Source organism: Giraffa tippelskirchi, chromosome 3 (assembly GCF_054371585.1).
Source record: "Giraffa tippelskirchi isolate mGirTip1 chromosome 3, T2T-mGirTip1v1.2.pri, whole genome shotgun sequence".
NCBI lineage: Eukaryota > Metazoa > Chordata > Mammalia > Artiodactyla > Giraffidae > Giraffa > Giraffa tippelskirchi.
This window is the reverse complement of record NC_137277.1, coordinates 44,747,649-44,763,714: the sequence shown is the minus strand read 5'-3', so window position 1 is coordinate 44,763,714 and position 16,066 is coordinate 44,747,649. Positions and strand designations below refer to the sequence as shown.

Genomic DNA, 16,066 nt, shown 5'->3' with positions numbered 1-16,066 from the left:
AAATTTCAAACTTTTTCCTCCTTTCCCTTCCCAAAGGATAGAAACTTACTTATGGAATTTTGAGGATTCTGAAGCAGTGTTAGTATGCCTCTGTTTTCCTTTTGGTAAGGGGTAGGGTCATTGTTATGTGGTCTCAAAACACTTGAGTGACTCCAGGGCACAGTGAGAGAGAAAACAGTTCTGGTAGTGTTCTTTAGGGCTGTGGAAGGACTGGGTCCCTGAGGACTGGGCCATACAGTTGGTTGATAAACCAGGTTTCCACTTGTAGAGCAGAATCTTTCATGTCTGGCAGAATGCAGTCACTCTGTACCCCGTTCCTCTTGTGTTTCACTTTAAAGTCACTTCTAAAATAGTTTCTACACTTGCTTTTGGGGAATTTGTGACATCACATAAGAATCATTTTCAGCGATGCGGAGACCCACCTAACACAGGTGACCATTTTTCCTGTACTGGTTCTCTTGTCCCTGATTGTAGGTGAGCTCGCCATTCGGGGAGGTGTAGGAGAACAGAATGAAAAGCTCTGGGGCTTTACCAAGAAAGCTGCGCACATCCAGCTGGACAGGTGAGAGATCGTGTCTCTTGGGCTTAAAGTGCTTTTCTTTCTTTTTCTTTCTCTCTCTTCCTCTCTCTCTTTTTCCTTGTTAAAAATTATGATTCAAGGAGAGAGTACATTTTTCAAAGTTTCACTGCCCATTACCAGTATTACCAGTGTGGAATAGCCAAGATTGTAATCTTTGAAATAGAACTACTACAGATTTTCTTCAATCCTAATGTGTAAGAGAATCATTAAATTTTAAAAATTCTGGACATATCATTAAAACTGAGTCATAGCTCAGACCACAAGGTCCTACTGTACAGCACAGGGAACTATATTCAATATCCAATGATGGACCATAGTGGAAAAGAATATAAAAAATAATGCATGTAATATGTATAAATGAATCACTTTGCCATACAGCAGAAATTAATGCAATACTGTAAATCAACTGTACTTCAATTAAAACAAAGAAAATTGAGTCACAACTCAGTAAGCCAAATCTTTTGACATAAACTTGACAGTTGTGCTCCTACCTCTTTTCATCCCCCACTGCCATTAGCATTATTTACCAGCGGCTTCTGCATCTTTACAGCATGTGACTGATTGAAAACGTTCCTTATTGGGACACCCCTGGCTGTGCAGTGGTTAAGACTTCACTCTCTCATTGCTGAGAGCCTGGATTCAACCCCTGGTCGGGGAACTAAGATCCCACAAGCCACACATTTCTGCCGAAAATAAATAAGTGAAATGAAAAATAAAATATGCTTTGTTAATTTTTTAAAAATTGAGATATAGTTGATTTACAGTGTTGTATGCGTTTTGGGTATACAGCATGTGCTGTGCTTAGCTGCTCAGTCATGTCTGACTCTTTGTGACTCCATGGACTGTAGCCCACCAGGCTCGCTCCTCTGTCCATGGGGATTCTCCAGGCAAGGATACTGGAGTGGGTTGCCATGCCCTCCTCCAGGGGATCTTCCCAACCCAGAGATCGAACCCAGGTCTCCCACATTGCAGGCAGATTCTTTACTGATTGACCTTCCAGGGAAGCCCAGTACAACATAGTGATTTGCAATTTTTAAAAGCTGTACTCCCTTGTATTTTTAACTTTTGGTTAAAAGTCTCATAAACATGAGCTTTCTTTCCTCAGCCTACCAGAAGTGCCTTTACTGGTCGACGTGCCTTGCTTATCTGCTCAGTTGGATGACTCAATTCTTAACATAGTGAAAGACCATATTTTTAAACATGGAACAGTAGCATCTCGCCCACCGGTACAGATAGAAGAATTGATAGAGAAACCTGGAGGCATCATCGTACGGTGGTGTAAGGTATGTAATTCAGAACTGTAGAAGTGGCTTCAACATTATGAATTTGAGTTTTGGGGGCCTTTACAATTTTTTCTTTGTTAGTTACCTTTGACTATTTTCTTCTCTCCATGAACAAAAGTGCCTTTTGCTTTATAATTAAGGTCATAGGGAATTTGAACTGAACTAGCTGTTGCTTTGAGATAAACAGTTTTGAAGATACTTTTTAAAATCTCTGTATCAAAACATTTCCCGTCACACATTTCCCAAATGTAACTTGGTGAGTTGAGAATTGCTCCCATTTCTGTTTTTTAGAAAAGTCAGAAGGTGTTAGTGAATGTTGGGTGTTGGATATTTTTCTGTGCAACATTGAACTAATACCTCTGAAATAAAAGTTCAAAAGTATGTTTTTTTTCCCCACACTCAGCATTACCAAGAATTTTGTGTATTAAGTCATATTAAGCATGTGATAAGTCATATTATGCATGTGAATTACCATATTTTAGATAAAAACCATGCCCAAATGAGTCATAATATCTTGGCTGTTGACAAATACATCATTCAGAGGTGGGTGGTCAGCTTCTGGAAGCTGTTTCTTAAATGGGATTTTTATTTTTGTTATAAAACTTTTTTCTTATTTTTTGATTTTTTTTCATTGTTTTTAATGAAATTTTAAAAATGAAGCCTTTGTACAGAAGAAAGAAGTAGAGATGCTTTTGTTGGTTCAAAACAATGATTCTTATTCTGTTTCCATTTTTTTGCCTGTCAGTTCTTTTGCTATAAGTATTATTATTCATGCTTCCTTGCATACACATTTGAGATTTTCTAAAGTATATACCTGGAAAATCCCACGGATGGAGGAGCCTGGTAGGCTGCAGTCCATGGGGTCGCTAGGAGTCGGACACGACTGAAGCGACTTAGCAGCAGCAGCAGCAGCAAAGTATATACCTAGCTGTAAAACTATGAGGTAGCATATTGGATCTATTCTCTACTAGGAAATAACCAAACTCTTTCCAAAGTGATTGTCCCAGGGTGTCCTTCTGCCATAGTGTGTGCATTCCTCTTACTCTGCATCTTCACCAGTACTTGGCCTTGTCAGACTTTTTATCTTTGCCAGTATAGTACCTCATTGTGGGTTTTGATTGCATTTTCCATACTACAAGTTAGGCTGAATATTTTTATATATTTTCAGCTGCTTATATTCCTTATTCTGTAAAACACTTACTCGTGTCTTCTATGCATTTTCCTTGCTGGGTGCTTTGTCTTCTATTAATTTTACAGAGTCCTTTATATATTTCAGATATTACCTCTCTCTTAGTTATATGAATAATGTAGTTGTGAGATGCTTGTCTTTGAATTTTGACTGTCTTATCTTGGGCTTTATTGTGTAGGAAACACGTCGTTACTTCAAAGGAAGCAGATCTGTTCATATCATACCGGGGTTATAAAACACATGGTTCAGGGACTTCTGGCAGTCCAGTGGTTAAGAATCCGTCTGCCAATGTAGGGGATGCAGATTCAGTCCCTGATCAGGAAACTAGGATCCCACACGCCAACGGGCAACTAAGCCCAAGTGCTGCAACGAAGACTCTGTGCAGCAAAAAAAAAACAAAACTCAAAAACAAACAAAATAAAAACACATGGTTCAGTAAGGAAACGGAGAAGGCAATGGCAACCCATTCCAGTACTCTTGCCTGGAAAATCCCATGGACAGAGGAGCCTGGTAGGCTACAGTCCATGGGGTCGCTGAGAGTCGGACGACTGAGCGACTTCACTTTCACTTTTCCCTTTCATGCACTGGAGAAGGAAATGGCCACCCACTCCAGTATTCTTGCCTGGAGAATCCTAGGGACGGCGGAGCCTGGTGAGCTGCCGTCTTTGGGGTCTCACAGAGTCGGACACGACTGAAGCGCCATAGCAGCAGCAGCAGCAGTAAGGAAAAGAAGGGAAATAATGATGTCATATTTTCTCTGAGCTTCCTGAGACCAGCCCATATTCAGCGTGTGGGCCTGTTTGCTCAGCCCCAAAGGCTCCCATTCAGAGTTAAGTGGTGATGCTGAGAGAAGTTGTTCTCTGACTTTTACCTAACTTAAAGCCTTTCTCCCCAGGTGGATGACGACTTTATCGCCCAAGATTACAGGCTCCAGTTCCGTAAATGTACTTCCAGTCATTTTGAGGATGTATATGTAGGCTCTGAAACGGAATTCATTGTATTGCACATAGACCCCAACGTTGATTATCAGTTCAGAGTCTGCGCCCGAGGAGACGGCCGACAGGAGTGGAGTCCGTGGAGCGTCCCCCAGATCGGTCATTCCACTCTGGTGCCGCATGGTATGCTGTTGCCCTCTTACTCCTGAAACTTACCTATGTATGAAGACTTGTATTCTTTGCTAAAAGGCAGCACACTGACAACCCTTTTTCCTAAGGATAGACCCTGAATTGATGGAGAATGACATGACGTCTTTTACTTCCTGCTCAAATTATTTCATGTGAATTTTGATAAATTTTCATTAATTCTTCTCTCAAGCATTCCCAAATGGGCTAACCAGGTGGTTCAAGTGGTAAAGAACCCGCTTGCCAGTGCAGGAGATGCAGGAGATGTGGTTTCGATCTCTGAGTTGGGAAGATCCCCTATAGGAGGAAATGGCAACCCACTACAGTATTGTTGCCTGTAGAATCCCGTGGACAAAGTAGCCCAGTGGGCTACAGTCCAGTTCAGTTCAGTTCAGTTGCTCAGTCGTGTCCAACTCTTTGCGACCCCATGAACTGCAGCACACCAGGCCTCCCTGTCCATCACCAACTCCCTGAGTCCACCCAAACCCATGTCCATCGAGTCGATGATGCCACCCAGCCATCTCATCCTCTGTCGTCCCTTCTCCTCTTGCCCTCAGTCTTTCCCGGCATCAGAGTCTTTTCCAGTGAGTCAGCTCGTCGCATCAGGTGGCCAAAGTATTGGAGTTTCAGCTTCAACATCAGTCCTTCCAATGAACACCCAGGACTGATCTCCTTGCAGTCCAAGGGACTCTCAAGAGTCCTCTCCAACACCACAGTTCAAAAGCATCAATTCTTCGGCACTCAGCTTTCTTTATAGTCCAACTCTCACATCCATACATGACCACTGGAAAAACCATAGCCTTGACTAGATGGACCTTTGTTGGCAAAGTAATGTCTCTGCTTTTTAATATGCTGTCTAGGTTGGTCATAACTTTCCTTCCAAGGAGTAAGCATCTTTTAATTTCATGGCTGCAGTCACTATCTGCAGTGATTTTGGAGCCCAGAAAAATAAAGTCAGCCACTGTTCCCACTGTTTTCCCATCTATCTGCCATGAAGTGATGGGACTGGATGCCATGATCTTAGTTTTCTAAATGTTGAGCTTTAAGCCAACTTTTTCACTCTCCTCTTTCACTTTCATCAAGAGGCTCTTTAGTTTTTCTTCACTTTCTGCTATAAGGGTGGTGTCCTCTGCATATCTGAGGTTATTGATATTTCTCCCAGCAATCTTGATTCCAGCTTGTGCTTCATCCAGCCCAGCGTTTCTCATGATGTACTCTGCATATAAGTTAAGTAAGCAGGGTGACAATATACAGCCTTGACGTACTCCTTTTCCTATTTGGAACCAGTCTGTTGTTCCATGTCCAGTTCTAACTGTTGCTTCCTGACCTACATACAGGTTTCTCAAGAGGCAGGTCAGGTGGTCTGGTATTCCCATCTCTTTCAGGGTTTTCCACAGTTTATTCTGATCCACACAGTAAAAGGCTTTGGCATAGTCAATAAAGCAGATATAGATGTTCTTCTGGTACTCTCTTGCTTTTTTGATGATCCATCAGATGTTGGCAGTTTGATCTCTGGTTCCTCTGCCTTTTCTAAAACCAGCTTAAACATCTGGAAGTTCACGGTTCACGTATTGCTGAAGCCTGGCTTGGAGAACTTTAAGCATTACTTTACTAGCGTGTGAGATGAGTGCAACTGTGCGGTAGTTTGAGCATTCATTGGCATTGCCTTTCTTTGTGATTGGAATGAAAACTGACCTTTTCCAACCTGTGGCCACTGCTGAGTTTTCCATATTTGCTGGCATATTGAATGCAGCACTTTCACAGCATCATCTTTCAGGATTTGAAATAGCTCAACTGGAATTCTGTCACCTCTACTAGCTTTGTTCATAGTGATGCTTCCTAAGGCCCACTTGACTTCACATTCTAGGATGTCTGGCTCTAGGTGAGTGATTACACCATTGTGATTGTCTGGATCTTGAAGATCTTTTTTGTACAGCTCTTCTGTGTATTCTTGCCACCTCTTCTTAATGTCTTCTGCTTCTGTTAGGTCCATACCATTTCTGTCCTTTATTGATCCCGTGTTTGCATGAAATGTTCCCTTGGTATCTCTAATTTGCTTGAAGAGATCTCTAGTCTTTCCCATTCTATCTTTTTCCTCTATTTCTTTGCATTGATCGCTGAGGAAGGCTTTCTTATCTTTCCTTGCTGTTCTTTGGAACTCTGCATTCAAATGGGTATATCTTTCCTTTTCTCCTTTGCTTTTTGCTTCCTGTCTTTTCACAGCTATTTGTAAGACCTCCTCAGACAGCCATTTTGCTTTTTTGCATTTCTTTTTCTTGAGGATGGTCTTGATTCCTGTCTCCTGTACAATGTCACGAACCTCCATCCATAGTTCATCAGGCACTCTGTCTGTCAGATCTAGTCCTTTAAATCTGTTTCTCACTTCTACTGTATAGTCATAAGGGATTTGATTTAGGTCATACCTGAATGGTCTAGTGATTTTCTCCACTTTCTTCAATTTCAGTCTGAATTTGGCAATAAGGAGTTCATGATATGATCCACAGTCAGCTCCCAGTCTTATTTTTGCTGACTGTATAGAGCTTCTCCATCTTTGGCTGCAAAGAATATAATCAATCTGATTTCGGTGTCGACCATCTGGTGATGTCCATGTGTAGAGTCTTCTCTTGTGTTGTTGGAAGAGGGTGTTTGCCATAACCAGTGCATTCTCTTGGCAAAACTCTATTAGCCTTTGCCCTGCTTCATTCTGTACTCCAAGGCCAAATTTGCATGTTACTCCAGGTGTTTCTTGACTTCCTACTTTTGCATTCCAGTCCCCTATAATGAAAAGGACATCTTTTTTGGGTGTTAGTTCTAGAAGGTCTTGTAGGTCTTCTTAGAACTGTTCAGCTTCTTCTGTGTTACTGGTCAGGGCATAGACTTGAATTACCGTGATATTGAATGGTTTGCCTTGGCGACGAACAGAGATCATTCTGTCATTTTTGAGATTGCATCCAAGTACTGCATTTCAGACTCTTGTTGACTATGATGGCTACTCCATTTCTTCTAAGGGATTCCTGCCCACAGTAGTAGATATAATGGTCATCTGAGTTAAATTCACCCATGCCAGTCCATCTTAGTTCACTGATTCCTAGAATGTCGATGTTCACTCTTGTCATCTCCTGTTTGACACTTCCAATTTGCCCTGATTCATGGACCTAACATTCCAGGTTCCTATGCAATATTGTTCTTTACAGCATTGAATCTTGCTTCTATCACCAGTCCCATTCACAACTGGGTGTTGTTTTTGCTTTGGCTCCATCCCTTCATTCTTTCTGTAGTTATTTCTCCACTGATCTCCAGTAGCATATTGGGCACCTGCTGACCTGGGGAGTTCATCTTTCAGTGTCCTATCTTTTTGCCTTTTCATACTGTTCATGGGGTTCTCAAGGCAAGAATACTGAAGTGGTTTGCCATTCCCTTCTCCAGTGGACCACATGCTGTCAGACCTCTCCACCATGACCTGTCTGTCTTGGGTGGCCCCACACGGCATGGCTTAGTTTCATTGAGTTAGACAAGGCTGTGGTCCATGTGATCAGAGTGGCTAGTTGTCCATGACTGTAGTTTCAGCCTGTCTGCCCCCTTATCCCCTCTCTCAGTGCCCACCATCTTACCTGGGTTTCTCTTGCCTTGGACGCGGGTTCCAAGGTACAGTCCCTGGGATCGCAAAGAGTCAGACATGACTGAACATGCATGCACATAAGGGTCCCCACGTAGTGCCAGATAGGATTATAAATGTCTCTAAAACCAAAGGTTTTTAAATATTGCATTGGAAGACTGCAATATTTAACCCAAACCTTCAATGTATATCTTGGTAGGGGCTTTAAAAATAAAAAAAAGTCTCATGATTTGAAATTTATCTCTCCTGTATTACTTATTACTTTTAAAAAATATTTAGACTCATTTGTTAGTTACCTCTTAATCAGGTTGGAATAAGCTCAAACATGATTTTATTGAGTAGTAGCAGATAATGCTTGTTTGATCTTCCTCTCCACAAATGTGCAAGAAGAGACTAAAATCTTCTTTGTGATATGTAGGATTAACCATGATACCCTATCACTGAATTTTTCCTTTTATTGAATTTGCCCATGACGCCTAAGGGTGGCATCTTCCACTTCCAAGTTTCATTTAATATATCCTTGTTGAAGATTTTCCCCAAATGATTCTAACAATTTTCAATGTCGTTTGCTTTTTAAAAAGAGTGGACAGCTGGCTTTGAGGGGTACAGCCTGAGCAGTCGGAGAAACATAGCGCTCCGCAACGACGCCGCATCGTCTGGCGTGCTCTACTCCAGCGCCCCCACTTACTTCTGTGGGCAGACGTTAACATTCAGGCAAGTGGATATGAAAAGATCTGACTCTCAGGCCTTGGGCAGTAGCGGAAAGTACTCAGAGCATCCAGGACCTTCTGATCCAAAGAGTCCTGAGTTTATTCCGTCGTTTCTAGGCAGTATTACCTTGGAGCAATTTCCTTACTTCTGTTTGCTTTGCTTTTCTCATATGTAGTCATAGAGTTTTTATAAGCATGAAGTGAGATAATGTGTATAAAATGCCTTTCTTTGCTTGATAACATAGTGCGTATTCACTGTGTTTCGGTCTTCTTTCTTCGTGGTAAATATAGGTAAACAGCATATCTCTCAAAAGTCCATCTTAAAAATTCAGAAGTCCCCAATTTTTTTTTTTCTTTGTGAATCCATAGGAGCAGGTGTCAGTGAGAGACAGCCTAAGTAAACATACTGTGTGTATAGATGCATATGGGATATATATTTAGTCTCTGTAAAATAAAATGGAAAACAAGCCTCTCCTGCCGCCAATTAATTTTCTATTTCTTCACCCATTGCTCCCTGTCTTAGAAAAATTCCCTTTTCCTTGTTTTCATGTTGTCTGAGATACATTCTCTGTAGTCCTGTTTCTAAAGAACTTTTCCTGAGAACCAAAGCCCAGTTTTGATTGAGGAAAGTAAAGCTCACCTGACGTTCACCACACACACTGCGGTGTAGCAGACTCTCCTCTAGGTTTGAAGTCGTGAGAAGTGTGGGATTTTATTGTGAATGCTTGTTCCGGGTTACTCTTGTTCTCACTCTCTTGTTATATAAGGCATGGAGAGTGTCTGAAAGTTTTCGCTAAGCTAATGTTGCCATGTTCTCCACCAGCCAAGTCATTTGAACTGTCAGTATGATCGCAATGCACTAGTGTGTGCTTTGTCTCATTTCTGACACCTCCCCTTGCCCCTTACGTTATGATGAAAGAAAGACTTAATAACCAGAAAAATACTGACAGAGAAGTAAGGAGTCTAGTACCTAACATTGACTTAGTTATTCCCCCGGTAATCAGTTTTCTGAACTAACAAATCTCTTCTTTGCTTATGTCCCTTGTTGATAGAGATACTCCCATTAGTGAGTCTTCTGAGAACAAGGGACTTCTGTGTAATGACAGGGCTTCCTGAGTTAATAGGTTCAGGCCAGATATATCAGCTCATAATAAGAATAATAATCAGAGTAATAACTGCAGTTTTAAGTTGCATTTACCATGTGCCAGGTGCTATTCTAAACACTTCACTTATTGATTCTCATAACCCAATGAAATAGGTTTAGTTACCCATTTTATGGATGAAGATACTGAGGCACAGGGAAGCCCAGTCCCTTACCCAGGGTCACATAACTAGTAAATGGCAAAGCTAGGATTTGAACCCAGTTAGTCTGGGTCCCATGATTTTAACACTGGTCTGTATTGCTTCTTGGGCTTCCCTGTGGCAAGAAAATAGTTCTCCTGCCAATGCAGAAGACTTGAATTCGATCCCTGGGTTGTGAAGATCCCCTGGAGAAGGAAATGGCCACCCACTCCAGTGTTCTTGCCTGGGAAATCCCATGGGCAGAGGAGCCTGGAGGGCTACAGCCCATGGGGTTGCAAAGACTCGGACACGACCTAGCGACTAAACAACAAACAGCAATATTGCTTCTTGTTAGACTTTTTCACGCCAGAGTGTGGAAATGTGCAGTTTCTCTGTATCCTTATCTCTTTTCCTTTCCCCTCTTCTGTGACTTTTTCTCCTTGGTGATGCTGATCGGATGCTCTTCTACTGGTAACTTCTCTCTCTGTGAACCCAGGGGAATCCGGCTGATAGATGACCTACTTACGTTTGTTTCTTAAGCCATTCAATAAGTGTTTTTAGGTTACGACATTAGAAATTACACACTGATTTACACCCACCTACTTTCTGCCGCCTGTGGCCTGACACTTAGTTGGCCTTAATAACCCATTAACCCCTCCCTCCTCCTCCAAAGGTGCTTGACTGGGCCCCTCTTGGCAGGTGATTAACTGACAGTTAAGCTCAGTATTATCTTAGACCTTTGCATTTTTGTCATTTTTCCTGCGAATGTGGATTGAAAATGTTTTCTTTCCTTGTTTAAAGTAATGCCAGTCAGTGGCCATGAAGGCAGAAGATGTGAGGGTGTGTTTGTGTTGGGGGCACCGTCATGTGTTTGGGGGGAGGGGGCAGGCAGGGAGGCCTACTTGAATAAAGGTAAACTTTACCCAGTTTTTTACGGACTTCATAGTCAGAGGGGTGATTATACTCCTGCAGGCCCTGTCCTGTGGCTCAACCCAATCTATGCTGAAGTTTCTGAAATGCTTAGAGCTGCTGATGTCAAAGAAACCTATTGCTGGCCGGCTCTTAACAGTCTCTCCAGCCCAGTCTCAGGTGATGCCCGGGTCCCCTCCTTCCCAGCCACTCCCTGACTTCCTGTCTTGAATACTCCTGCTTTCCCTTGCTTCTAAAATTTCCTGATTTTGCTATTTTTTAAACCATATTTTTACTTTCTCTTCTCTACCACCTCCTTTCTTTAGCTTCCCTTAGTCTGATAAAATATTTGCTGATCTGTAAAGTGTGTAGAAATATCTCAGAATATCACTGTTACTCAGACTTGAGCCCTGAGAATGTATCCTGTGCATTCGTAGTTTAATATTAAGTAAAGAATCTGGGATATTGAGAAATCTCATTTTTATAAGAGCATATCTGGGAAGAAGAAAATTTTCTTTGATGGTGAGACTTTTGTCTTAGTTCAGAAAATTATTTGATAATTCTTGGTTACCTGTGAATAAAGGAACTTTGTAATCCTCATTTCTCCTATGAGCATCGTCATAGTCAGGTTATGCACTGTTGTTGCAAATAGCCTTGCTTTGCCCAATGCCAAGGAAGCCCAGAGGGAGAGTAGTCTTCCGCTGTTGCTGTGAGTGTTTGGCGAAGCGCTTAATTTTTTTAATTTTTATTTTTTGCAATTGTTATCTATAATGAGGGTATCCCAGGTGGCTCAGTGGTAAAAGAATCCACCTGCCCATTTAGGAGATGGGAATTTGATCCCTGCGTTGGGAGGATCCCCTGAAGGAGGAAAACAGCAACAAGTATTCTTGCCTGGAAAATTCCATGGACAGAAGAGCCTGGCAGGCTACAGCCCATGGGGTGACAAAGAGTTGGATACTACTGAGTACATCTATAATGAGCTTTCTGAGCCTGGATAGTATTTGGAGAGGAGATGGTGGTGGTAAGCTTGTATGTTGTCCTCCATACCGGGCTTTCTCAGTTTGGAGGGAAGTGGGGCTAGAGTTAAAGTTGACCTTGGAATGTGGGTATTGTTGCAGCACTTGACTACGTTGCCATGTGAATAATAGAGATTGATTTTGGTTCTCTTGTGCATATGTATTTATTAAAAAATAAATAAAAACAGGGACTTCCCTGGCAGTCCAGTGGTTAAGACTCCGTGCTTCCACTGCAGGGGGCCCCAGTACGTCCCTGATTGGGGAACTAAGATCCCGCAGGCTGTGCTGTCAAAAACAAACAAAATATATGGAATTTAGAAAGATGGTAATGATGATACTATATGCAAGGCAGCAAAAGAGACACAGATGTAAAAAACAGATTTTTGGACTATGTGGGAGAGAGTGAGGGTGGGATGATTTGAGAGAATAACGTTGAAACATGTATATTACCATATGTAAAATAGATGACCAGTGTAAGTTCGATGCATGAAGCAGGGCATTCAAAGCCAGTGCTCTGGGACAACCCAGAGGGATGGGATGGGGAGGGTGGTGGGAGGGGTGTTCAGGATGGGGGGACACATGTACACATGTGGCTGATTCATGTTGATGTATGGCAGAAACCGCCACAATATTGTGAAGAAATTATCCTCCAATTAAATAAATTATTAAAAAAATCTTCCTTTCTAACAGCCTTCCTTGCTTGTCCTGTAGTCTCCGAGGTTACTGTCTTCCTCTTTCCCCCTGAGGAAATGAGAGCAGAGAGAGACTGACTCATCAATATTTAAATCCTGGGCGTCTCACCCCAGTCTGTGCTCTTAACCACTGTGCTACCCTGCCTTTCACAAGTAACATGACATGGTAAATCGAGTGGTAAATCAGCTGGCTGTTTTTTATTGTTAACTTTTTTCTGCCAAGAACATCAAAAAGTAAAGTCCTACTAGCACTTTCACTGGTCCTCCCCTAGGCAGTGGGGCCAGGATTTGGTAGCTGGTGCTGAAATTGACAACCCTTGATTATATCCTTGCCCTGGGACTGTGTCAGTGGCAACTGTCAATCAATGGGATAGAGAGAGGGGGAAAAGTCATGTTCCAGTTACTTATTGTTGTGTAACAAGCCACCCCCAAACTTAACCAACTCCAGTCACTTATTTAGAAGGCAATGGCAACCTACTCCAGCACTCTTGCCTGGAAAATCCTATGGACAGAGGAGCCTGGTAGGCTGCAGTCCATGGGGTCGCGAAGAGTTGGACACGACTGAGCAACTTCACTTTCACTTTTCCCTTTCATGCATTGGAGAAGGAAATGGCAACCCACTCCAGTGTTCTTGCCTGGAGAATCCCAGGGACGGCCGAGCTTGGTGGGGTGCCATCTATGGGGTCACACAGAGTCGGACACGACTGAAGTGACTTAGCAGCAGTAGCAGCAGCAGTCACTTATTTAGCTCAGGAAACTGCAATTCGCAGAGTATGGCAAGGACAACTCATCTCTGCTTATGTGGAGTCAGCTGGGGTGGTTTGACCAAGGATGGTGGATCGACTTCCAAGATGACTTGTTGACATGGTTGACAGATTGATTCTGGTTCTTGGGGCCACTCTGTGGACTGCCTGTGCCTGCTCATAGCCTGCTGGCTGGGTTCCAAGAATGAGCATCCCAAGAGATGGGAAATAGAAACTGACCGTTTCTTAAGGTCTGAGCCTAGAAACTAACCTAGTGTCACTTCTACCATGTTTTGTTGTTCAGCTGGTCACATAGTCCAGATCCCAGGGAGGAGACTTAGAGCCTGCTTTATTTATTTATATTTTTTGCCGTGCCTTGAAGCATGTGGGATCTTAGTTCCCCAACCAGGGATCAAACCTGTGCCCACTGCCCAGTCTTAACTACTGGACTGCCAGGGAAATCCTTAGATGCTGCTTTTTTTTTGTTTTGGCTGCACCTTCCTTGACCAGGGCTCAGACTCACCCCCCCTGCATTGGAAATGCAGAGTCTTAACTGCTGGACCACGAGGGTTAGTCCCTAGACCTTGCTTCTTGATGGAGGAAATGTCAATGAATTTGGGGGCTTTCTGTTAGAAATGCTGTGGTTGGTAGCTGTTAGAAAGGGGTTTCTTGGAATATGTGCATTTGGTTTAATGCTTGCCTTTGGTTGAACATTAGCATTACCTTTTCTGAATGAATTTAAGCTGGAGGAGATCTTTATTTTTCTGTACAAGTTTGGTTTCTGTCATTACCAAGTATATCTTCAATACTAATTAGCACCTCTTCATATTGTAAAAAAAAAAAACAAAACTCAGTCTAATTTAATTTTATCTGGAAAAATCCCATCTGGGCATAATCTCTACTAGGATTAGGAAGTTAATTTGTTTTAACTATAGGGTCTTTGAAATCTTGTCAGTTTCTTCTTTCATTGAGACAATGCCCTGTCCTAGAATACAGCTTTGCTGGTGTTTTCTATTTTATTAGAGTGATCCCCTCTGGAGGCTTGATGTGTAGTTCTTTCAGGGTGAAGCTTGCTGGGAATGTTGTCAGACAAATTTTCCCCACAGACCTTTTATTATAGACTTGGATGAGATAAGACAGGTGGTTCCTAAGTAGACTAAGGATTCTGTAGTTTTTAGTTTGTTTGTAGAGGGAGGATGACATGAAATCATAGAATCATATCTGCTTTGTGATGTTCACAGGGAGTTATAACTATTCCTTACAGATAATCTGAGGAATATTTCTTATACTTTTTTCCTATCCATGTCTCTCTGTATGAAACTGCTTTTCTAAAATGTAAGGACAGTTCTGCTCACCTGAGGGTCTTTCTGAATGATGCTGATCATTTCATTCAACTCCTATCCCACTCTGATTGTATTTACAGTATTTGGTATGGTTGGGAATGCAAAGTTTTAAAAAAAGGAAAAACAAGAACCTTTGGCTAATAGTTCATAGGTTAGTATAAGAGAGATCCTGAGGAACTTCCCTGGCGGTCCAGTAGCTAAGACTGTGCACTTCCAATGCTTCCGTTGCAGGGGGCACGGGTTCGATCCCTGGTCAGGGAACTGAGATCCCACATGCCGTTCAGCGTGGCTAAAAATAACATAAAGAAACCGATAGCACCATAGCATCATTAAAAAAATATGATTAGACAGTCAAAGCTTAAAAAAAATCCTGAGTGCTGTGAAATATAGGGGAACGGAAATTTACTTCCAGATGAGGGGATGATGAAGGCTTTATCTCAGAGGTGGAAAGGACAGTTCAGGTAGGGAAATAAAGCAAGAAAATATGGAGAATAGGAAGTAATTAGTGTAAATGGGGTTAATAGAGACAGGTACATAGTCAGAAAGAACCCCAGAAAAGCAGAATATTCTTAGTTCTTAAGTATTTAATGAGTTAATGTCTATAAGTCCTCCTTATATGCTCAGGATGTAGAAATGTTATATAGATGAGGAAACTGAGGTGTGAAAAGATTACACCACCTGCCTGAGGTTGTACAGATTCTTTTGGGGGGGGATCGTACTGTGAGGCATGTGGGGGATCTTAGTTCTGTGACCGGGGATGGAACCTGTGCCTCTTGCAGTGGAGGCGTGGAGTCCTAACCACTGGACCACCAGGGAGTTCCCTGTACACATTCTTATAGTTATCCCGAGATTCAAATCCTGGCGGCCCAGCCCCGTAGGTCTCTCTCTGCTTGGACCTAGAATGTGACAGGAAGCCATTGGAGGACATTGAGCAGATGAATGAGGTGATCTGACGTTTGTTTTACAAGTTGTTTTGGCTGCTGGGTGGAAAGAGGTCTGGAAAGCGGTGAAGGCCTGGAGGAGACCGGTTAGGAGGCTGCAGAGGAGGGGAAAAAATATTACCAGAAATGAGGGAAAAGCTGTGTTCAGCATTCCAGGATGAATCTTGGTGACAGCTCATGGTGACTTGGACCAGAAGTTGGTGATAAGTGGTCAGAATCCGGATTTATTTTGAAGGAAGCACTGACAGGATTTATTGACAAGTTGGTTGTGGGGTATGAGGAAGGAGTCAAGTGTAACCTCGGAGTTTTTGGACTAAGTAACTTAGGGTAGAATTGTCATTTACTGAGGTAGGTGAGGCCTTTTGAGGAGCCTCTTTCTGGGTGAATATCAGTTTGTTCTTTCACAAATTAATTTCCTTATAAGACATTTAAGTGAAGATGTGGAGTGAACAGTGGACATACAAGTGTGGAGTTAAGTGGAGAAGACCAGGCTGAAGATACTAGTGAGAAATTTTTGGGTTTTTTAGCTTTTTTTTTTTTTGGCTGCACTGCGCACCATGTGGGATCTTTGTTCCCTGACAAAGGATGGAACCTGTACTCCCTGCATTGGAGCTGTGGGTCTTAACCACTGGACTGCCAGGG

General features: G+C 42.4%; 1 protein-coding gene and 1 non-coding gene across 3 annotated transcripts in view; both read left to right on the top strand.

Moving 5' to 3' along the window:
* Positions 1 to 16,066, top strand: part of CRLF3 (cytokine receptor like factor 3) — a 46,329-nt gene that overhangs the window by 17,273 nt on the left and 12,990 nt on the right. For both annotated transcript variants that reach the window (XM_081579717.1, XM_081579718.1), the window contains 4 exons: positions 475 to 562; positions 1,686 to 1,863; positions 3,948 to 4,170; positions 8,371 to 8,503. In XM_081579717.1, coding sequence (XP_081435843.1) covers positions 475 to 562; positions 1,686 to 1,863; positions 3,948 to 4,170; positions 8,371 to 8,503 — 622 coding nt within the window. The remainder of the gene's footprint in view (positions 1 to 474; positions 563 to 1,685; positions 1,864 to 3,947; positions 4,171 to 8,370; positions 8,504 to 16,066) is intronic.
* LOC145544003 (small nucleolar RNA SNORA30/SNORA37 family) lies at positions 12,643 to 12,773 on the top strand. Its single transcript, XR_014081229.1, has one exon. It is a non-coding gene; the product is annotated as a small nucleolar RNA SNORA30/SNORA37 family (small nucleolar RNA).